Source organism: Trachurus japonicus, chromosome 17 (assembly GCF_045865225.1).
Source record: "Trachurus japonicus isolate A0001 chromosome 17, Traja_1.0".
NCBI lineage: Eukaryota > Metazoa > Chordata > Actinopteri > Carangiformes > Carangidae > Trachurus > Trachurus japonicus.
The window spans coordinates 37,475,219-37,498,105 of record NC_140923.1 but is presented as its reverse complement, the minus strand read 5'-3'; the positions used below and the strand labels follow the sequence as shown (position 1 = coordinate 37,498,105).

At 41.4% G+C, this 22,887-nt stretch overlaps 2 protein-coding genes across 3 annotated transcripts; both read right to left on the bottom strand.

The window, feature by feature from the left end:
• Window positions 1–1,814: 1,814 nt before the first annotated feature.
• On the bottom strand, window positions 1,815–19,315 carry LOC146971349 (E3 ubiquitin-protein ligase MARCHF6-like). Of its 2 annotated transcripts, none has more exons than XM_085805898.1 (26): window positions 19,074–19,315; window positions 17,262–17,361; window positions 16,555–16,628; window positions 16,313–16,456; window positions 15,647–15,719; window positions 15,241–15,421; window positions 14,408–14,654; window positions 13,866–13,927; window positions 13,660–13,692; window positions 12,825–12,876; window positions 12,172–12,230; window positions 11,983–12,063; window positions 11,572–11,640; window positions 11,342–11,416; window positions 10,149–10,283; window positions 9,928–10,047; window positions 8,962–9,062; window positions 8,696–8,833; window positions 7,568–7,763; window positions 7,405–7,474; window positions 7,136–7,317; window positions 6,895–7,029; window positions 6,488–6,577; window positions 6,114–6,246; window positions 3,857–3,992; window positions 1,815–2,028 (listed from the first exon to the last, which is right to left on the bottom strand). In XM_085805898.1, the coding sequence occupies exons 1-26, from the start codon at window positions 19,090–19,092 to the stop codon at window positions 1,950–1,952; spliced, it is 2,784 nt and encodes a 927-aa protein (XP_085662024.1). In that variant the 5' UTR covers window positions 19,093–19,315; the 3' UTR covers window positions 1,815–1,949. The 2 variants fall into 2 exon arrangements, with proteins under 2 accessions (XP_085662024.1, XP_085662025.1); XM_085805899.1 differs by having other exon boundaries at window positions 13,866–13,924.
• A 404-nt stretch (window positions 19,316–19,719) lies between these two features.
• atpsckmt (fATP synthase c subunit lysine N-methyltransferase) lies at window positions 19,720–22,465 on the bottom strand. Its single transcript, XM_085805897.1, has 4 exons — window positions 22,032–22,465; window positions 21,035–21,172; window positions 20,795–20,845; window positions 19,720–20,697 (listed from the first exon to the last, which is right to left on the bottom strand). Exons 1-4 carry the CDS (start codon window positions 22,308–22,310, stop codon window positions 20,476–20,478), a joined length of 690 nt encoding a protein of 229 aa, XP_085662023.1. The 5' UTR covers window positions 22,311–22,465; the 3' UTR covers window positions 19,720–20,475.
• Between the last annotated feature and the right edge of the window lie 422 nt (window positions 22,466–22,887).

Below are 22,887 nucleotides of genomic sequence, written 5' to 3'. Positions count from 1 at the left end.
AGAGTGTGCACTCTTGGCAGCAGACATCACATTATGCTAATCTAAGCAATGTGATTTAGCTGCTCATTTAGTAACATTATTAACATAATACTTTACGTAATCTGAGGTGTAGTGTTGTATTTTTGTGAAATGTAACTTAACATCTTCCCAGTGTACATCATTACTACAGGTACGTCCACTATGCTTCTTATTACCTCTTCAACTCTTCAGTCTCAATGGTTCATTAGCATGCTAATGTTAGCTTTGTTAGCTGTGCGACAGTAAACACCTGTGTATATGGGTTTAGAAACAGTTTTATCTAAGACATAGTTTATTTTAAAGGCCCCATGAAATGAAACATATTTTTTTCCCATGTTGTTAATTCTAAACTTGTCTGTTGATATTTGCCAGATCCACTTAAAAAGGTTATCATCTGAGCATTTTAAAAATCTGAGTATTATAATGTATTTAAAAAAAAAAGTAAATTTCAAATGTTCCATGACTCATCCTGCACTTAAGGGTGTTCCTAATTTTGCATGCAATTAGAATTGTTTCTAGTATTTTTATGTCCCTCCCCTACCTATAAATCCTGGTGGGCAAGTGAGGAGAGCAGCTACCCACAATGACGTGCATTCAAAGCTATTGGCTACTACTACCAATATCGATGGCACATCCCATTTTTTAACGCTAAACAAATAATCATGCTGGACTGAATGGAACCAAGACCAAGACGTTTCGGCAGGCAACAGCAAAAGAAAAAAAGAATTAAAAAAGAAAGTTGTAAAAAAAAAAAAAAAAAAGCAGCCAGATATAACTACTGATAAAAATTTCTTAAGTCAAGTTACTATTTTTCAAATAAAAAGGAGTTGAGTTTTGTCACTTTCAGTTTTTTGGAGCTGCTGTCTCAAACAGTTACTGGGATGCACAAGAAGACAGGTCAGAGTGTCAACAGGCCACCGGCCACCAGGCGGCCCAGCAGTTTTTAAAATTCTTTGAGAATTAACATTTCTATAAAATAATCAATGTCAATCTAAAAGTGTTACACACACTTTCTGAAATTCGGAAACCCTTTTTTTTCTCTCCAGTTTACAAGTTTGCCTCATTGTGGTTATTACACTCCTCCTGCTGATGGTGGATTTGCCTGTTCTTAAAGCTCAGGAGGGTAGAGCCCAGCCAGGACTGCTTGACAACTCGTGTCATGAAGAGTGTCTCAAATGTCACTTTCTTCTTCTTCTTTTTCTACATGTTAAATTCAGTGGAATCCTCGAGGGATTATCTAACAGCTCACTCCAGAAATGTAACACTGAAAATAAAAATCAATGGAAAACACATCTAATAAAAACAGAACTACAATCACATTGCTACATCGTGTGCGCTCCTCTTTGACACTGACGACCTCAATCAATTCTGTTCCCATCCACAATGGGAACAGAACCATACAGGAGTCCTCATTGTAGTTCAACTATCTCCCCCGCAGTTTAGAAAATGTCCCCTTTAAGAGACACTGTGTGACCTAAACAACATTTCACAAAAAAACATTCAAAGGGAAGCACAATCTGAGGTAAAAGCTATGCTCAACTGACCTGACTTCATCTCAAACCTTTACAATTTAAATGTCAGCCGCCTTCAGGACAGACATGGACACATTAGACAGGATGGGCAGTCACCTGTGTTGTTGTTCTGTCACGCTGACAGTTTGTACAGGCTGGATAATAACCTGGTTGAGAAATTAAGCTGAGACTCTCTTGTCTTTTGTCTTCGCTCCTCATGGCCTCTGTGTCCCACCCTGTGGTTGCAGTGGATGTCGGTGAATAAGAATAACCAGAGAGCAGTCGGATGTTTACAGACTGTGTTTGAGGCTGACAGCCGAGCAGAGAGGAAACAAAAAGGGTTTCACCGCAGGAGCTGATCTTAGCTCCCGGTGCCGGGCCGAGCGAGACGGCTCCACTGATCCAACAGTGGTGTCAGGTCTACGGGGAGGTGCTGTAGGAGGAGGTGCTCCTGCCTGTCTTGCGTTCGTAATTCACAAGTCTCTGTCCAACCAAGTATCTGCAATAGAAACAGAGAAGACAGCTCTTTAGAAAGCAGTTTTTATTGTTATTATTCATTATTTACACAACTCTACAGTGCTTATAGTTCTGTAGGTCTGGCTCGTTCTGTGCTTCACCCTCAGGGTGATTGGCCATTTCTTTGCTTTTTTATACTCCTTGCTTTCTTACATCTCCATCCGACACCAGGATTTTACACATACTACTCAATCAAATCCCAAAAAACTGGATATTTTCTTTCTTTTTATTGCACAGCAACTCAGTAGTTTGTGGTACTCTGTGTTCATGTGTCATTCCCTCTGTGTTGTGCCTGTTAAAGGGTAATCAACTACTACAAAGACACAACAATGGAGAAATTTAAATTATTTCATGTATAATGGAATGGCACATTTTGTCTCCTCATAAAGGAGTTCTTAGGTTTGTGTGAAAAAAACAACAACAATATCCAGTGAGACAAGAGAATATGAAACAGCAGACTATTGCCATATCATGAATTATTGCTGTAATATCTAAGCATGGAGTTGACTATGAACAATAGAGCAAATCAGTGAAAGACGCCTACTTCAGACATTAGAGAGGACCTTTAGGGGAGGAGGGATGATTTTGACATAATTATGCTCTAAGAATAAATATGTCTTTTTCTCCCAGCCCCAACAATAATTACAGCCACAATGACTGAAAGTTGTTTTTTTGTGAACTCACTGATTCTCCTAGAACTTAAATCCTGTAAAGTGGATCTTTGAGATTTTATCTGTAGGAAAAGTTACTTGTTGTCGCTGAATTTTTTCTTCAGCTGATAACTTTGTTATTGTTGTTGTCTGAAAAGGCTGTCTTTGTGACAATGTTTTTATATTTGTTTGTGTTCATATGTGCTTATTAGATAGTGTTAGATTTCTGTCTTAACACGTCATGTTCTCTGTTCCTGCTGAGGACTACAGATGAAAATGAGCTAGTAGCTAACTCTGGTATGGCTGAGAGCTGTGTACTGCCCCTGTTAAATAAACAAATAAGTGAGAAATTAAATATTTGAGCGTTAAAAATGAACAGATGAAAACAGTTAACACTAATATACAGTACACAGTAGGTCAGCTAAGGAACAAATATAATGACACTAATAATGACCGTCAGCATCGTATGCTGTATTAACGGTACCCAGTGGATGTAGGGAAAACTCAAAAGTGATTCTCAGGAAACTTCTGAAGCATCTCTTTTCTATGACGTCTAAATGGATTTATTGACTATCAATCGGAGTTAATGATATCCTCTGAAAGTGCAGGATACGCTCAGTGTTTTAATGTGTGTGTTAACATTCAACTGAGTTATGACTCTGAGCACAGCTTTGGCTCACATTCAGGTCATGCAGCATCGTTGCCTCTCCTTCAACTGCCCCATGTCCCACTGGGGAGACTCTCTTTCTGCTCCACATCAATGTTTATTACAAACCATTTCCAGATGGCTAAAATGACAAAAAGAGCTAAAGTTGAAGTTGCCGCGTGGCAGCTGTAGATGTAACTTGATTTGTAATGTATTTAACACTCTGTTGCTTATTTTATTCTCAAGAGCTATGAAAGTGATTTTTCATGAAATTTTTACTGAGACATTATTACCATTGTTTTCTGTATGCCATCAGTAGCACCCCCATCCACCTACTGCTGATAATTTACTAGAATGCCAACTGATCTACAGCTTGTACTATCTGTTTAGTACTGTAGTAATTGTCCCAATTTTTCACAATATTATTTGATAATTTGAATGTAAATCATTTGTAAAATCAAGGTTTACTGTCTTTAAATTGAAAAGAAAAGGACAGAATTTAGTGGAGCACTGACTTGTCGTTTTTGATGTGTTCGTATAAGCGTTTGAACTGTCGTATCTGGAAGGACAGAATGGCCAATAGTATGACCACCATCAGCAGGAACGGATAGATCCTCCTCTCCACCAGGGTCTGCATCTCTGGCTGCACACCTGCAGGGAGAGGGAGAGGGAGGGTTGGGGGAGGGGGTGAAGGAAGGAAAGAGAAAACATAATAATGAGTGGAACAATGACTGTCTGTGCTGCCCTGTCTCTAGGAGCTAACAGACCGGAGTGGAGAGGGACAGAGCAGGAGGATGACGGACAGCTAATAACTTTTATTTAACAGGAAAGTCCAGAATAGAGTTCAGGGAACAGAGTGATTCAAAGACAAAAAAAACAATCATGGACACTGGTTGAAATCCTGAAATCCTCATCTCCACAGAGGCTGGAAACTCTTAACTGACTTGCTGTTTAAATGCGAGTGTTGTTCTAGTCAGCATCGAAAACAAAGTGAAATTGGTGCCTTGGGTCGGATTTGCATAAAAAGCACTGCTCAGATGAGCCGTGTGCCAACATTAGTATGCTGCGCTGTGGCATGATGACATCCAAGAGTGTCTGTTACCTCCGTCTGAATCTCATCTGCCACAGTCTCTAATTTAATCTGTATGCAAAACAAACTCATTTCATGTTTAAAAGTAAACCTGAAGCTACACCCCAGCTACAAGTTCTCTTTAATTTGGTAAGTTTACAGTTAGTTATTACTGACAACTATTAATGATGGAAGTCTTCTTTAATTCTTTGATTTGTCTTGAAATGTTATGGAAGTGAATGACATAATTAGCATTAAAAAAACCTGTATTCCAATAAAAGCATTATTTGTAAGTTTAAGAATTAAGTATTTCTGAAAGGAAGCTATGGATAGATTAAAGGACATTTCCAGGCAAATTCAACCTGGAGCTGTAGTTTCCTAATATTAAAAGAAGGAATCTGAAGATTTTTTAAAAATGTTTATTCTACCTGTAAACATACTGAGGCTTACACCCCGTCCTGACATACAGCGATGCGACAGCGACGCGAGCGAGGAAAAGTGATTAGAATGCATACTTTTCAATCAGCCTGTCCTGACATGCCGCGAGCGACATCGCGCCGTCCAGCGATGTCGCTCAACCCTGAAATTATCGCTCGCGTTGTCTCTATCTGGACGACATTTCGCGGCGGTGTCCCGCCCCTAAACACTTCTTATTGGTTGATAAGTACACGCTGCTTTCTGTTGACAAGCAAGTTATCAGAGAGAGGAGAATATGAGAGGAAAAAACACTCAAAGATGTGAAAAACGGCAACCAGGAAATGCCAGGAATCTCAGAATAGCGCCGCAAGTTTGTTTACGTCCCTTGATAATTTGATTGGTTTGGATTCTGAACCAATAGAATATACTCGCGACAAAATCGTCACGCTGCATATCAGGACACCTTCGCGCGAGTTTTCGTTGCCGCTTCGCTCGCTCGCTGTATGTCAGGACGAGGTGTTACTCTTACAGCTACGAACACGTTGATATTCCTTTGTTGATAAAACAAACGGGAACACTTCAGAGGACCTGTAAACATTGTTAGCCGTCAACTTGACTCTCACGTGAGACTTTGCGAGTTTGTGCAAGACTTTGCATTACAGCTCTGTTTACAAACATGTCCGCTTACTTGAAGTAAACAAACCCCTTAGTGTATGTTGGAATAGCCATGACACTGTGGGAAAATTGCGGTTTTCAGGGATGTAAACAGCCTAAACAGCGTGAGATTGGTCAGCTCCCTTTCACTGCTGCCGTGGCGATGCGGGGACAGACAGAGCTACTGCAAAACAGAAAATCTTCAGAATCCTTCTTTTAGACCTAAAATATTAGGAAACTATAACCCCAGGTTGAATTAGCCCGGAATTGTCCTTTAAAAACATGCCGCTTAAATAGTATGTAAGCAAGAACATGGTATTTGCAAAGTCAAACAAATCCATTGAATGGTGGTTAAATGGTCTATTGTGTCAGTATTAATGTAACTGGTCAATGAATATGAAACATCCTTAATTCTAGAAGATAAAAGCTGAGAGCTATTATTCTTCATTAGGATTTTCTGTGACCCTCCTCACAGAGAGTGGGTGATGGATGAGAAACTGGAGAAGTGAAGAGGGCAATAGGGAAAAAGGAGGGGGGGGGGGCTGAATCTGCCCCCTTTTATCTCCATTACTTTGAAAGCTGGTGCTTGTTAGGGAGCGTTACCAGACACATAACCCCACATTAAGACTCACCGAGCAGCGGTGTGATGCCTTTAGAGATGGTGTAGGGCACGCAGAGAGACAGCAGCAGCACGCAGATGACCGGAGCCGCCAGCCCCCGCAAGATGAAATAGAGATCGATGTTTCGGATTCCATTAGCATACACCTGCAGCCGCAAGGAGGGAGACGCTGACAGGTTTATTTTACATCATCATTTCACATTCCTGTACCAGCCCGATTTAGTCCTCAATAAAGGACTACCTCCAGCACAACCTGGATTAGTTCTTTGAATATTCTTCTAAATGACAGTTTGGAAGAGGTGAGTTTCAGTGGACATATTGTGGATATTTTTTTTTTTACAAGTACTCGACAATTACCCTACGAAGCTCAAGGGATGTGTCACTGACCTGCTCGATGACGGTTTTGAGCCACCACTGGGGCCCCATCAGTGTGATGGCAGCGATGATTTTAGCATGGAGCACGCCGAGAGCCCAGTCCTGCCACACAGACGTCAGACAGTTAACATCAAAGACACAGTGTCAGGATCAAGTTTCTAAAAGCTGTTTCTATGTCCTTCAACGAGAGACTGAGAGCAAACGGAGAGTTTTGACAGTAGAGGTGAGTTTTGCTGCGCACAAAAACAAATGATGTCAATGGAAGTTTTCACTACTGCTCCAGAATAATAATGAGGTTTGATATCCAGTCCTTCTGATAAGATGAAATACTAAATGAACAGAATGATTTCTCAGATGTAAATAATCAAGAGCCGTGTATGATAAGCACACACACACACATTCACACTCCATGGTCCTACCTGCCAGGGATAGAAGAGTGGCGTCTGGTCCAGTGGGACTCTGAGAGGAGCGACGATGACCAGCTCAAACAGCAGACCCAGCAGCAGAGGAATCGCGCCGGCTAACAGGACGGCCACCACGACCGTCTTCAGGATCTGTTTTCCACGGCACATCAGAATAAAAAAAAACAGTTTGCCATATATGACGGAAGCAGCTTTATTCTTGACACAGGCTGGGAGACTACGGAGACATCTGCGTTACCATGAGCGTCCACTCGTGCACTTTGAGCATGATGACGGTCCGCCCCTGCGGCATCCAGGACAGCAGCACCGTGGCGGCTCGGATGGACAGCCAGCAGACGTAGAGCCCGCTGGCCGCCGTGTACAGCTCGTGGACCATGGCGCTGCCCATCCAGAAAGACATGAGCCACCGACCCACACACACTGGGAGAGGAGGGAGAGGAGGACGGTAAGAATGAGGCGGGAAGAACGATTAGAGCAGAGCAGCTCCTGCTTGTGGCCACAACTTACCAGGTAATGTGAGGCAGATCAGACTGGCCAGTAGCAGCGTCACACACATGAAGACAACCAACAGAACGATCTACACAACAGAACACACAAAGCAATAGATAGAATCATGTCAACAGCTTGAAAAGTGGCAACAAAACATGAAGAACTGTAAGGCAGTGGTCACCTTGAGGGAAAAGTTGACCGGGCGGTGGTACGGCTGGAAACCCACCGGACCGCCCTGCTGCAGAATGGCCTGGTGAGCAGCGTGAAGCCCCTCCCCCAGGCCAGGGATTCGGTTGTTGTTATGGCGACCGGGAGGATTGTTATTTGGCTGGTTGTCCTCGTCTTCATGGTCCCCCAGTAGGTATGAGTGAAGGTCACTGTGGGGCAGTTACTGTGTCATTACGTCACAATCATTGTAACATGACACTGGGCACAAAGGGACAATTATGATTTGAGGATTTACTGTGGCTGAGGCACTTTCTATGAAGTGATGACAGATGATAGTTCAACATTTTGGCAAATTGGCCCATTGCCATAATCCCTATTAGTTTTAGGAGTAGTTTCGTTACATTTAATTGTCGGTGTAAGCTATTTTTAGAACAGCAGAGCAGAGCCGCGAGCTGCTCAGAGCTACGCTACGGAGGCTCATGGGATTTCTTGGTTTCCCTCATCAAACTCATCAAATACACAATCCAACAACTCCAAAACGCTCTTGTGGACAAGTTGTGACCTGCACATTCACCACACTATGAGATAATAACGAAACGTAATAGAGTTGTTTTTGAGGCAAATACAGAGACTGCTTGCCGAAAAACTGCCCCAGAAGGGAACATGCATGTGCATGAATTTACCTCCGAAGAAGCAGTTTATGGCGCTGTGGAAAAAAACTGCAGCCATCGGCCACTATCGGCGCCAACTCCGTCTCGTAACGTTCCGTTATTATCTCATAGCGTGGTGAATGTGCAGGTCACAACTTGTCCACCAGAGCGTTTCGGAGTTGTTGGATTGTGTATTTGATAAGTTTGATGAGGGAAACCAAGAAATTCCATTAGCCTCCACAGCGTAGCTGTGTGCAGCTTGCAGCTCTGCTCCGCCGTTCTACTCCTAAAACTATAGGGATTATGGCAATAGGCCAATTTGCCAAAATGTTGAACAATCCCTTTAAAAGTCAACTTTATCTATAAAGTTGCCTCCGTGCTCCATGCTATTTTAAATCTAAATTTGCAGCTTGTATATGTATGTGCATGTGTTTGCAGCTTGTATATGTATGTGTTTGCAGCTTGTATGTGTGTGTGTGCCTCAGGCTTACAGCATGTATCCAGCTGTGAATGTCCAGGCATGGACGAGCCGTTTGAGCCACTGGCGAGTGTGACCCTGCTCCAACAGCGCTGGCAGCACGACCTGAAGCAACAGCAGTTCTAACGACAATTCGCTAACCGGTGCATCGCTGCAGGGAGAACAAAATAAAAAAACACAGCTTGACACAATTCAGTTTTTACTAAATGTCACCTCAGGTTCTCTAGCAACAGGTCTAAACACAATTTAAATGGTAACTTGAGCTGTTGTCATCTGTACCTGTAGAGCATGACGTTGTAAGGAAGGAAGGTTGGGAAGAGCAGTTTGATGATTCTGACAGGAAGCCAGAGCATCAACAAAACGATGGAACCAAACACCACCTGGAAACACACACATATAAAATTTTGGCACACAAGTGTAGAATTCCTGTTCTCTTATAGGACAGCACATGAAGTTACAAGAAGCAGTGCTGTGAACACAACAGGCAGTAGATTCCCCTTCAACAATAATCAATAATCATCAGTGCCCCCCCTTCCCCCTTTATTTCGAGTTTTCTAAGTTTAAGTAACAAAGTAAATTTAAGGCCTAGTTTATCCAAGTCAAGTAAAATACATAATCCACTTTCCTCTGCCACGCATTTATGGGACCATGGAAATTTTAAATCTCAACAGTGATATTTCTCTAGAAGCACTTTTCCATTACTCTAAGTCACAAACACACTGTCAAATATATTTACACAAAATAAGTTAAATGGAAAGTAGATCCGGTACATATTGCATTATGTGGATATCCAGAGACTGAATTGGGAAAGTTTTTGGAAAGACAAGTTTATTTCCAATGTCATTTTAAAATATGAAATCATAAATATGAGCATATGAGCAGCACAAATTCAATTTGATCAGCTCAATTGTACTCGGATAGAGACAAAGATGGATATTTTGAAACCTTGGCAAACGCAGAAACTGAACAATCTGTGTGGCTGGATTTCTGGAGGGGGAAACCACAGAGGATTTATTTGCAACGTGGATGAGCTGACCCTTTAAACAGGAACATGCCCCTGCAGGCTACATGTACTCTAATTAATTTAGACCTTTTGTATTATTCTTGTTGTTTTTCCTTTTCTCAAACTCTCTCTTTGTCTCAACTAAATCATTTTCACTAAATATGATTATGTTAACTTTTAGTACACAGAAATCTGAAGGTCAGGCTTGATGAAAAGCAGAAGAGGAGGAACGGCTGACTCACCACAGAGAGAATAAACCTCCGCAGATGTCTGTATATGGGCAGGTGGATCATCTCTTGGACTGGGTTGAAGTCTGGATCATTCAGGTTCCTCAGGAACCATAGCACACCGGGCCGGAGCACCTGCACACAAACACATCCACAGGTCAGACAGTTAAGAGTATGATGAGCAGTTTGTGAGCTCACGGTGAGCGGCTGTGACTGGCTCAAGTCCTTTACGTTACCTCTCTGAGTAGAAGGATGAAAGAGGCGAAGTAGAAGACGTAGACCATGCCGACCAGCCAGTGGAGGAACATGGTGGTACCGGGAGCCGAGTCGAAGCTCTGCTCTCTGTCTTTTAGTGTTGCATCAAACATCTCCTGCAATGAACAAAGGAACAGGAGCTCTGTCAGTCTGTGTTTTAAAGCAGAAGTAAGCGATCCGGTCGTTTTGGCTAATGCTGCGTTCCAGGCAGGCTTTTGAAAACCGTAAATTACAGCTTCAAGTCACAACTTACGACTTTGTAGCGTTTCAGGCAACCCACTCGTGTTTTTCCGACCTGTTTTACCGGTAAAAGTCACTATAACGGCCACTCGTAACTTCCGACCTGTGAAGTCGTACCAGATGGAACTGGTACGACTTCACAGGTCGGAAAAACACGAGTTACGAGTTGCCTTGAACGCACCATAACAGTCCTCGTCCCTACGTCACCACATTCACGCGCATCCCTTGGCTGCACACACAGCCCTGCATGCCGTTCTCTCTCCTCATTGGATAAAAACTGTAGGATACGAGAAAAGTTTTCTCCTCGGCTCAGAGCAGAGCAGAGGGACTGACAGACCCGTGTTTCGGTCCAAACACTCTATGTAAGTGATTGCTGGAAGATATAACTATTTAAGACTTATATTAACACAAATATATCACTTACTTCTGCTTTAACTAGTGCTGGGCCATTAACCACGTTAACGTGCTGCGTTAATGCCAGACCCTTATCGCGCTATAAGATCATTATTATCGCACGTTAATTTATTCACTAAGTTGGGCGAGGTAGTTAAGGAAAGAACTTAGTCCACATGGAGACAGAACCTGTGTAAGACTGCCCAACTTTTTTCGTGTTTAACAAAATAAAAAACTAAACACCAAAGTAAATCTTATTGAATACTATTTTTCAATACCAAATATTATAGTAGAACAGCTTTCTCAAGCAGTTTGTTCACGCATAGGTCACTCATTTTTTGAGTGTCTTCGGAAAAATTCACCTATGCCCAGAACTAGTTTTAACACTAATGGAAATAGCTTTCTATAAATAAACTTTTATGAACTGGTGTGATAATTGTAAATACTGATGTGTTATTTTTCATCAAATCTATGTGTGCTGCATTCAGTCTGTTTCATTAAACTGGAGTGACGGCGTCAGTTGGCTGCAGAAGAATCTTACCAGCGAGCAAATGTCAAGCCACCAACCACAAATCAGTGGGAACAAGCCAATCTCCATGACAACCAGCAGGGACACCTGTGAGAGAAACAAAAATACCATTTAGTTTCCATTTTCATAATTTGCCTAGTAATCATAATTTGCCTAATTGCTGTTTCGACTGAATGTTGATGGTTTAACAAAAACAAAACAAGACTTTCTGGAAACATCCCAGTCGTGCATGTCTAATTTACCTTGACAACGATGTAGCAGACGCCCAGGAGACGCCTCGACCGCTGGAACTTCACTAATGAAGCCAGAGCCTAAAGGAGGAACAGTTAAGGACTGACAAACTGTGAGATCAATAAAACCCAGTCTGTCATTTAGCTCATTTAGCTTTCCTAACATTTCAATGCTTGGAGCAAATTTCCTCTTGAGGTTCTTTGTATGACTAGACAACTTAAATTTTGATTAAGAATAAAGTGGTGGACCTACTTTGGGTACTGTATTACAGAAATTCCAAATAATTTTGCAATAAAATACACTAAAGAAAAGACAATGCTTATCCTGATACAGCTTCAAACAACACAACCACATCAGGGTTAGGGGTTAGGGACACGAGCTATCAGAAATGTTGTGGGTGATTTGACCACTGCAGAGGATACGTGGCAGACCATAAGAGCCCCAGCCAGAAGAATGTACCCCAGTATGGTGGTGATGAGGCCGTCAAAATGTGAAGCTTTGACCTGCAACAAAATAAAATATCACATAAATTCCAAAACTGCAAGACAAACCCCAGAGCTAGTAACAATCAGACAGGTCAAGTGTCGCCTCATGCCTTGCTGTGCACTTACGTAGTCTTCAAAGCCCAGTCCAACCACTGAGAAATGTCCGATGTGATATGGACAAAAAGCTAGAGGGAGATATTGAGGTTGGGTCAGAATTGATAGTGTGGTTGATCTGCAGAAAAACATGTCTAAACCTAAACTAAGTAGTCTTCATACAATAATATACAGCAGGGGTGTGTCCCAATCTAAATATGTTGAAAAGGGAAAGATAATGAGATGGAGCTCAGTATTCTTCATATCTGAATGTTCTCGTTATTACTTGGAAAATAAAGGAAAGCCCATTTTTATTTTCTACACTTCCTCACTGCAGCATCTCTGTTTGATGAGTTTGCCTCCGTCTGGCGGCATGTCTCGTCTATTAATGTCTCACTCTGGTGGAGGCGGCATTAATTAACAGTTAATTAATAGCAGTGTGTGTCTGGCAAGAGGATTTTGATTGTACCCCTGCAAATTATATTAGAATAAAGGTTAGAAGTGCAAAGTCTGTAGTTTTAAAAAACAATGAGAGAAAAAAACTGATGAAAAGCACAGTATGAGAAGGTAGAAAATATATATCATTTTGGGGTTTAATAGGTAAAGATACAGATAATGACATCTCTGTGCAACACTAATATACTGAAAGCTCAACAATTTCTCACTACACAGCAGGTTGGACTTACCAAAGACCAGGATGAAGAGTGTGTTGAGAGACACAACCCAGAAGACATGCTCCTAGAGAGGACACACACACACAGTTTCACTAATTTCAGTCATTACATTGAGGTAGTTAAAGAGAAATGCTGCTGGTATATTTCAATGTGTCTAATCAATGTGACCCATGTGATTATGTGGCTCACTTTTAACTTGGCACCTCTGTTGTACGCATTTGTGGGAGGAAGGATTTGCATAAAACAACTTTTTTCACAACCTAATTACTATTTTCACTGTAAGGAGAGCTGGTTGTTTGTGTGGTTTTGATATTTTCCTCAACTTCAAATTAATTTATTTTGGCTTATTTACATAGCTGTGTTCACTTCCATCCATTGACACATGTCCACGCTGTATAGATGTATAGATGTGTAGGTGTACAGGTCTGTCATTCGTCCCACTCTGGCAAAAGATTCACTCTAAAGCAGGTAGGAGGAAGCTGTGAGAACTCCTGTAGCATTTCATTCAGCTTACTCTTCATCATTACAGCAGTTTGAGAAGTACTCAAACCTGTCTGTCTGATACCAACATCCATGTCCTGGTCAAAAGTCCCTATGATGTTTGAGTGTATGACCTTTATGTACTGCACTGCTGCCACATGATCAGCTGACTGGATAATTGGCTTTATGCACAGCTCAGACACAACTGGATTAATCAGTTTGTCCAATAATGTAAAACAGGAAATAAAGGAGCTGGCTCAAGATCAGGAAGTAGTGGAGCTGTGCATAAAGCCTATTGCATGAATAAGCACAGTTGTTCCTCATTAAGTGCTTGTTAGCCACATTGGGTAGAAAGATTGTCACTTACCAAGAAGACTAGGGATCCATCCAGACCCAACATCTGATAGATGGAGAGAACAGTGTCAATTACATCTTATAATACTTATATTACTTGTAACAGAGACTTTTAGCCCAAATGTATCTGCCTACCAGCGGTCACCTTCCTAGACTCAATGTCCTAGCTACATCACACACATTTATAGGGCAGGAAACAGATACAAAACAGATTCTCACCCTTTCCCAGGTCAGCTCCTCTGCTGCACGGTCCCACTCCAGAGCGTTCCAGTTCAAGTCTTCTGAAAAAGGAGAATTGGACAGTGTAAGAACTCCTATATTCCTCTGCAGTTCCATTACTGTTTGGGTTGCTTTCTCTCGCAAAGGTTAAGGTTAATGCACTCGAGTATAGAAAAATGAAAATGGCTAGTTTTTAAAAAAGCTGTACAAGCACTAAATCTTTAAAGTGGCAATCTTGGAGATTTTAATTTGAATTGAAGTGTCTTACACACACACCACTAACTTTGTGTTAGAATTATCTTCCTTGTGACTTTTTCGCAAGTGAGTCACACCAGACAGGCGGTTCATAAAATGGCAAAATGCAAGGACTTGTATATAATTTCATCAGCGGGTCATAGGCTCACTGTGCCGCCTCATTTGGTGATAAAAGGTGACTTAAAAGACACTTATCTAAATGAAAATCAAGATTGCCACTTTAGGAAGGATGTATAAAGAGCTTGAGAACTACTATTTTAAAGTGGAGTTTTTATGCTCACGCTGACCTTGTCCTCCATTATTGGCATCGGCGGCACCCTCCTCCCTGCCTTCCTCGTCCTCCTCCTCGTCCTCTTCTTCGTCGTCCTCTCCATCATCGTCTTCATCGTCGTCGAGTTCGGCCTCGTCTCCCTGGTTGCCGGCTTCTTGTGGGTTGGCGGGAGCCAGGCCGGGCTCGGCGGGGTCTGCAGGCTGCTGGGCTGCGGCGGCGTCCGCAGCAGCCTGTTCGTTGGCGGCAGCGTTACCACCTGGAACCTGCGGAGTCATAATGAACGACTTTACGTTTCCTCCTCCCCTACAGCAACTGGTTACATGAGGTATCCCAGCTCTTTATTTGCTCATAAACCATACTCGGTTTTGGATTTGGCAGTTAACATGGACAGGCTTGACAGACACGGAGAAATGTGATTACCAGTTGGGCAAACACATTCTCTATCATAAAAATTTGAATTTCTTTTCAGATTGAAATGTTGGCCGGAGCACACAGGCAAAAACAAAACTGGCAACGAGCAAAGAGCAGAGGCAGTTAAACTTCCTATAATTATTTTTCGCTAAATCAGAAAAGCGGATTTTAATCAAACTTCATGTGATAATAGTCTCCTTTTAAATATACCAGCGCACTCATTAATCAAACTAAAATTTAACGCCTTATGTAAACTTAAATTATAGACTCCATTAGCTTATCTTTTACAGATAGGAACCTGTCAATATGCCAAATGTGGCAGAGTGCAACGGGTGGTAGAATAAATGCGGGATCTAATAAAGTACCTGTGCTGTTCTATGTGCAGCTAAAGAAAAAAAAAAAGGAAGCTAATGTCTGTTTAGCGTAAACTGAGCCCACCTCATTAGCTGGTGCAGGGCCTTGGGGCTGGTTGGGAACCAAAGGGGGTGGGTTCTGCTCTAACCACTGGGGGGCACCACCATGGACGATCTGCTCTCTCAGCCACACCAGGCTGATAAAGGCGCACAGTGTGCAAGTGACCACGAAACAACCCTGGAGACAGTCTGCAAGTAGGTTTTGTCTGAAAGAACAGAAGACACAACACAAACACAATAATTTCTAACACAACTCCCAATACAAAGAACTAACCAAAAGGAAAGATGACAGATGGAAGGGAGGTGCTCATATCAATAAACAGAGTATAATCTTAAATGAATTATTTAGCCAATTCCAGTTAGATGTAAGACACAGAAAACAGAGAGACCTAGGATATGTAGGAGCAGTGAGAGAGACAGAGCAAACTTACGTTGACAGTATATCTAATGGCAGGGTAAGGAGAGAGCTCACGGAGCCGGTAAATAAACACTTGTAGATACGACCTGTTAGCAAAGCAACATAGAAAATGGTTATGTCAATAACAAAAAATTATGCTTCAAATTCCTAACTCTTACGTGAATGTTACTGGATGTCATGCTGTATTAAATCATTTATTTACAGCAGCAAATACATTATCATAGTACCTGAGATAGCAGAGCCTGGCAGCAAAAACAGATTCAGTTGCTAGTTTATTTAAAAGTTAATCTTCTGACTGGAAAACCAGCAGGTCGACTCAAATATTCTCTTTCGAGTTGAATTACTAATTGTTGAAACGCTGCTTCCATTTACTGTCAAAAACAATATTTTGTGCCCGTAAGCAAATGAAAGCTTAGTTCCACTTCAGTAAAAGCAGTCATTTGTGGCTTAAAACATGCAATTTGTTGGTGCACATTATGCTGAATTTACTAGGGATACCAAGTTCGAGGATTTCAGTTCTTTTAAAAATGTAAAATACTGCTGATTATTTCTTTTCTCTATAACTTTGCCCACACTCTCTTGGGGATTATGTAATGAGCACACAGAGGTAACAAAAGGATAGCTGCTGATCAAATCTCCTTTTGTTTAATCTATATTACAATGAAATGATGGGACTTACATGCTGTGAGAGGCACCACACCTAGCCAGGCAAAGGCCACTAGTGTGTAGTGGAACCAGTATCTGATGGCCGTTCCAATACTGGTGACCAGGCCTGCAAAGATATCCTGGACAGGCAAGCGAGAGGGCATGTCTGGAGAGTAGACTGAAGAGAAGACAGAGTGAGGATCATAAGATACTTATCTTACAGGAGTGTATAACTAATTAAAGCTTAATGTTATTAGACTGAGAAAAAAAACTTACTTGGTGTAAAGGCAAACCTGTGTTTGCATAATTCACAGTATTCTTTCCTGCTGTGTTTCAACCACTGCAATAGGCTGTGAAAACAAATCAGATAACTTAATGCTAACTTAAAGCTATTTTTAGAACGGCGGAGCAGAGCCGTGAGCTGCTCAGAGCTATGCTACGGAGGCTAATGGGATTTCTTGGTTTCCCTCTCATCAAATACACAATCCAACAACTCCAAAACGCTCTGGTAGACAAGTTATGACCTGCACATTCACCACGCTATGAGATAATAATGTAACATTACGAGACGGAGTCGTTTTCGAGGTACATTCCTGCAAAACCACTGATGCACGTTCCTGTCTGAGGCAGGTTTTTGGCAAGCAGTCTCTGAATTTACCTCGAAAAACAACTCAGTCTCGTATTGTTCCATTATTATCTCATAGCGTGGTGAATGTGCAGGTCACAACTTGTCTGTGAGAGCGTTTTGGAGTTGTTGGATTGTGTATTTGATGAGTTTGATGAGGGAAACCAAGAAATCCAAACTTCCGCTGAGAATGTTTTAAGTGTTGCAACACATGTCAGCAAGCAAACTAATCGATGAGGTAGACAGATACCAGTCTTACTAAAAATATAAAGCTAAAACATTGATGGGAAAGGCCTGACAAGGTAATGGAAGCACACATGTTGTAAGATGATCTGAACAACTTAGCCACTGAACGCACCATTCCTGATGGATGAACTTGATGCTGCCGGTGCAGACACATGGGTGGTACAGCGGCTTGTCTTGGGTCCCCTCCGACCGACAGACCCTGCAGATGTCCGCTGCACAGAAGGAACACAATAACATCACTTAGAAAAGCATGTCTTCATGATGCAAACCAGTCTGCACTCAATAATCAAGCATATAAATGAAGTGAAAAATTAAAAACTGAACTCTCTGAGTGCAAAAGTATTCAGACACCATCAAGCAATGTCACACTGTGGGAAATGCCTGTGAACTGCCATTTTCATCTTAAGTCTGAACTTTGGTTTGACAGACAAACCCTTGTCCTCAAGTGTTGCTGTTGGGCAAACTTCAATTCTTTTGTTCCACAGTTATTGAGGCTACAGTGCTCAAAACAACACTCAAAGCTTTAGAAATGTTTCTTATTTTTAACCTTGTCCTCACTGCAATCTAATCTGAGAAGTCTGTTGAGAGTTCCTCTAGCTTCATGACTTGTTGTGGGACCTTATGTACACATGTTTGGTTCCAACTAGGTCAGTGTTCAACAGAAAGAACTGAAACAAGTTCTGGACACTCCCAATGGTATTTCAAGGAAAGACAAAAAAGGAGGCACACCAAAGTGTCTGAATACTTTTGTGAATAAAACATTTAATGTTTTAATTACTAATTTGCACAATCTTTATGTGGTGAATCAATTGTTTTGATTTTTTTATACATTCGAATGTATGAAAAAAGTAAAGGGGTTAAAATGCTGCCTCTGTAAAGGCATAGTATTCCCTTTATCCTAACTTCTCATCAGTAGGTCAGACATGCGATCCACACTCATGACACAGCGGACATATCAACTCCTTTCAAAATATTAACACGCAGAGATTTGTGTGTGGAGACTAGAGAGAGCACACACAGGTCGTGTTCTGCCTGTATGACAAACTATAATCTTGGATTACCTGGCACAGAATGACCAAAATAACTATTACTGGCCCGGGATATGAAGGCACAACACCAGTTGGGATACCGACATTACTTATTGATGACTTATATATATATATAAACATTCAGTCATGATCGAAATATACAAAAGAATAGCACTATTTGTGAAACCTGACCACTCTGCTCATGGCCAGTCTCTCTCATAAGCGGCAGTATGAACAGCGCTCAGGGAAACTGTGCCGGGGCAGCCGTCTAACGTTACACTGACGCCGCATGCAGTACGTCCAACATTACTACATTAACACTGGTCCATGATTTATGTCAACAACAGGAGTAGAGCTTACTGAAGATGCTATTCTCAGTAACGATTATAAATCAGTGCACTGTGATAAACCAGTGTTGTCCGGTTGCAGGGGTGAGCGGTGTTTCACCGTAGCGTTAGCTTGTTCCCATGCTGGATGTAATGTTATGATAACGGTTGCATTAAACTTATCCAGTGCTAGCTTGTTGGCCAGGTTGCAAATTACTTCAACGTGACATGGCTGTCTTCGTCATTTTTCAGCACCACAAATCACTGCTGGTAGACATAATGTTAGTTTTATGAACGCTTAACAACAGAGACCACATGATGTTTCTTTTTATTTGCAGCCGCTGGTACTGTAGCTAAAGGACGTGGGCTAATGCTAGTTAGCAGGCTAATTGGCTAACGGTTTCTTTAATTCTACTGAAGCTTGGGCCATAGTTTGAGAAAATGTAGAACCGGTCCCTGACAGCGACAGCAGTAGAAAGTGAGTTAAAATTTGACACAGGCATAGTTAGTATAAGCGCTTTTGCCCGTTAACGCAAACAATTAGGGCAATCAGGTTTTAATATTAGCTACCTTCCTCAGCGGTGTCCATCTTGACTGGCTGCTACAGCTGCTCCACAGTGACCAGCCCAGGACAGTCAAAGCAGTCAGAGCAAAACCGCTATCTATTTAAAAGTAAACATTTGCAGCTTGTGTTTAGTTCAAGTTCCGGTTATCTTTGGTGTCGCCATTTAGTTCGTAATTTAACAGAGACATTTTCAATTCATAAAACATCAGCGAGCGGCCAGGGCATTGTCAATGCAACATGTGATTGTGCAGTGCTTCCACCACTAGATGGCACCCACGAGCAACCAGTCAACTTAACGAGTTCATGTATATAAAAAGTTTCATGTTCATTTTGTTAGTCTTACAGCATTGCTGACCCTTTTCTTTCTATGATTTTCTGAAAACTGTATCTAATAAACAAAACTCAACTACTTTCACCAAACCTCTGACTTGTGTTGTGAGACACAAAAAAGGCCCCTCATTAACAAAAACATGGTCTGTTAAAGTTGCTCAATTTTCTCCTGAAATTACCGTTCTTGGATTTCCTCTCCCTACTTCACTTCACAATATTATTTTCCTACAATATATATATATATATATATCCCCCAAACTTCAACCTTCATCATCTTGAGCACTCTGACCTGTTTGCTGTGAACAGTTGTAAGTTATATACATATTGAGTTCAAGCTGTAATTGTGTTTAACTTTTGCAACCTCAGTTTACCATTATACATCACGGTGCACAGTGTGTTTTACTTGAAAATGTGTTTAGTTTTGCAAAAAAAAGTGAAGTTAGATCTGGAAACTGTGTCTTGCTGCAAAAAACTGTTTATGGCTTCACAGAACAAGTGATTGATCCAGTAAATTGGTTAAGAACAGTGAGGATTTGGTTCAGACAATGAATTTTAGTTATTAGCAATTAAGAAAAACTGTAATAAATACACAAGCATACAAGCAGGACACACAACAGCAGTTCTCTCTTCAACACAATGTCGTGAATAACTTCACATCATACGATACTGCATGTACATTTATATTCACCAGCCTCTTAGCAACACTTTTGTCTGTCAAGGAAGGGCGAAGTGATATCATACACAGTATAAAAAGAAACCTGCATTGCAGAATTTCTTGACACATTTGCACCATGCAATGCAATCATATTCATGGCCAGTACCACTTTTTACAGTTAGGAATCTTCTCCGGCCATCACCACCTGCATTCCACCAACATCACCACATGTGTCACATACATGTACATATGACATGTTTGTTGAATTCTTCAGGCCACTTCAGGCTCAGGTTTAAATATTGTCTAACCTAGACACACTGATAATAAAAGAGGATCTTCCAGCTCCATCCTGGAGTAGAAATTGCATTGATTAAAAATATGAAACCTATTCATCACGATGACAACATACAGTATGTTGTTATTTATGTGCTTCTATCTGATGTGTCCTCTTGTTCTGGCACTGCCCCTCTTGTCATTCCTTGTTGCAGCTGTGATTGAAATGCCTTGGCATCGTACACCCAAACAGTGTCTATGCCCTCTCCAGCAGTATGTTCAGGGACCCAGGTAGGGAAGGGGAAGCGGCAGGCCACCACCTTGGCTGTACTTGGCAACTCCTTTGCCAGTTTCAGCTCCAATTGGTCCATCTGCAAATACAGAAAGAAAAAAACAAAATAACATTAAAATAATGATAAATTATGATAATTAAAATGGAATTTCTGCAGCACAAACAGAACAACTCACCATTTGTGGGACTCCAAAAATGACAACATTAGAATACTGAGCAAAACTGACCTGGGAAAAGAACGAGAAACAATAGAATGACAGTGAGAAGACACAGACATGTTAAATGGTTACATTTTCTCACATCAAAGAAATAGCTGGTCTCTCTATCAAGACAATTTCCCAAAAGTTCACTGAGTCACAGCTGATTTCCAGAATATTATATTTAGCACTTAATCATAGTAATCAGGTATCACTGACCTTCCACAGGTCAGAGATGTGGAAGGAGGTGGAGCGGTAGACTCCTTCTCTCCAGGCCTTGTAACGAGAGTACCACACCAGCCAGGGGTTCAGCTCGAAGCCTGATGCTTGAAAGCCATGCTTGGCTGCTGCAATCACCTACCAGACCAAGGAGATACAAGTTATTAACATCAACATATCAACAGCAACTGTAGCAGCATTTTTTTTATAGGTTTTCTGTCCGGTAAGTTTGAATTTGTTTTTTATTTTAGGAAAAAAGGTGTGATTTGTTATGGGAAAATAACAAAGCACAAGTTAGGAAACGTATGTTCAACTACTGTAGAGGTGAAATGAATAGAATGAACAGATACAGCTACTTGTAATATGTTTAAATAAAGGTGACAAGAACCTTAAGCATCGCTACTTTTTTGTTAAACTTGGAAATATTGTTAATTCTGGCACAGCAGAGAGGTTAACAGAAGTTCACTAACAGTAAAAGAAGCAACAGTGGAGTAGAAGGGACTCGATGCTGCTTACATTATGAGTCCATCGCATCCCAAACAGACTGAGACACACTACAAACCGAGGTGTGCAGTAGCCCTAAAACCAAGAGGCCACATCACCACCACGACTTGTTTAGCAGAGGTTGTGTTTGGTTGATTGATTTTTTAATTTATTATTATTATTTTGAACATGAAAAAAAATATATATATATAATAACAACAGATAAACAATAACAACAAAATAATAATAAAAAAGGTCAACACATGTTCAGGAAGTGGGAAGAAGTCTAAGCTTATCCCATCCATTCTCCCTGTACAATAACTTACATACTTCCCTGAATTTACTACTTTTAATAACTCAATTAGTAGCCTAATAGGCTGTACTAGTATGCATATACAACTACAAAGGAAAACGACAATATAAACAAAACATAATATAAACAGAAAAGGACACAGTCACAGCGAACACAAAAGGATGAAGAGAAAAATCTTAGTTTAAAGGAACCCTCACTTACTATCCTGCCATCTCCACTGCCTATGTCCACCAGCCTGCCCGACCTGGCCCGCAGCACGGTGAGCACATTGTCCACCTGGGCCGTGGTGGCTGGAACAAACGGGAGGCAGACCTTCCTCAGCGCGGGGGCAACAAACGGAGCGGCCACCGCGTACAGGGCGACCAGAGACCCCCCCACCAGCCCGGTGACGACGAGCCCGAGCCGGCTCCTGCTCCTGCTCTGGGTCTCCTGGGCACCGCTCTGTGCTGCTGAATCCAGGAAAAGCTCGTGTTGCGACATGACGCTTGGTTTTTATTCTGTCAAACTATTGGAACAAACCACACCTCCCCATTATGTTGTGTTAAATAGCGTCTAAGAAAAGGTAAACAAGTAAAAAGAAGAAAAGTCCTGTTGCCCTAGCACCCGTGGTTGTTCTGACAGATGACCTGTGCACCACTGCTTCAGGCCCGAGTGGATGACAGAAACTAGCTGAGAATGGTTCCGCCCTCGTCCTCCCTCCTCGGTGAGTTGATGGTACAAATAAATAAATATAAACCTTAAATGCACACACGTAGGCATTAAATGGCATGCAGGGTAATGGAAAAGGGAAAAATATTTAATGAAATAAATAGAGGTAAAACCAGCCAGAAAATAAACAGAAATTAATCAGCCAGAAAAAAAACGGATTAAGATAAATCGAAACCAAGCAAAACAAATATTTAAATAATGCAGTCATTTACTCAGCCACATAGAACATTTTTTTCCATTCCTTAAAAGTTATCTTTCTTCCTTTTCTTTTTCTTTGTGTGCTGACGCTGACCAGCATTTTCCCATTATCTTCTGTCTTTAGTCTGGCTCAGTGTTTCCCTAATAAAGT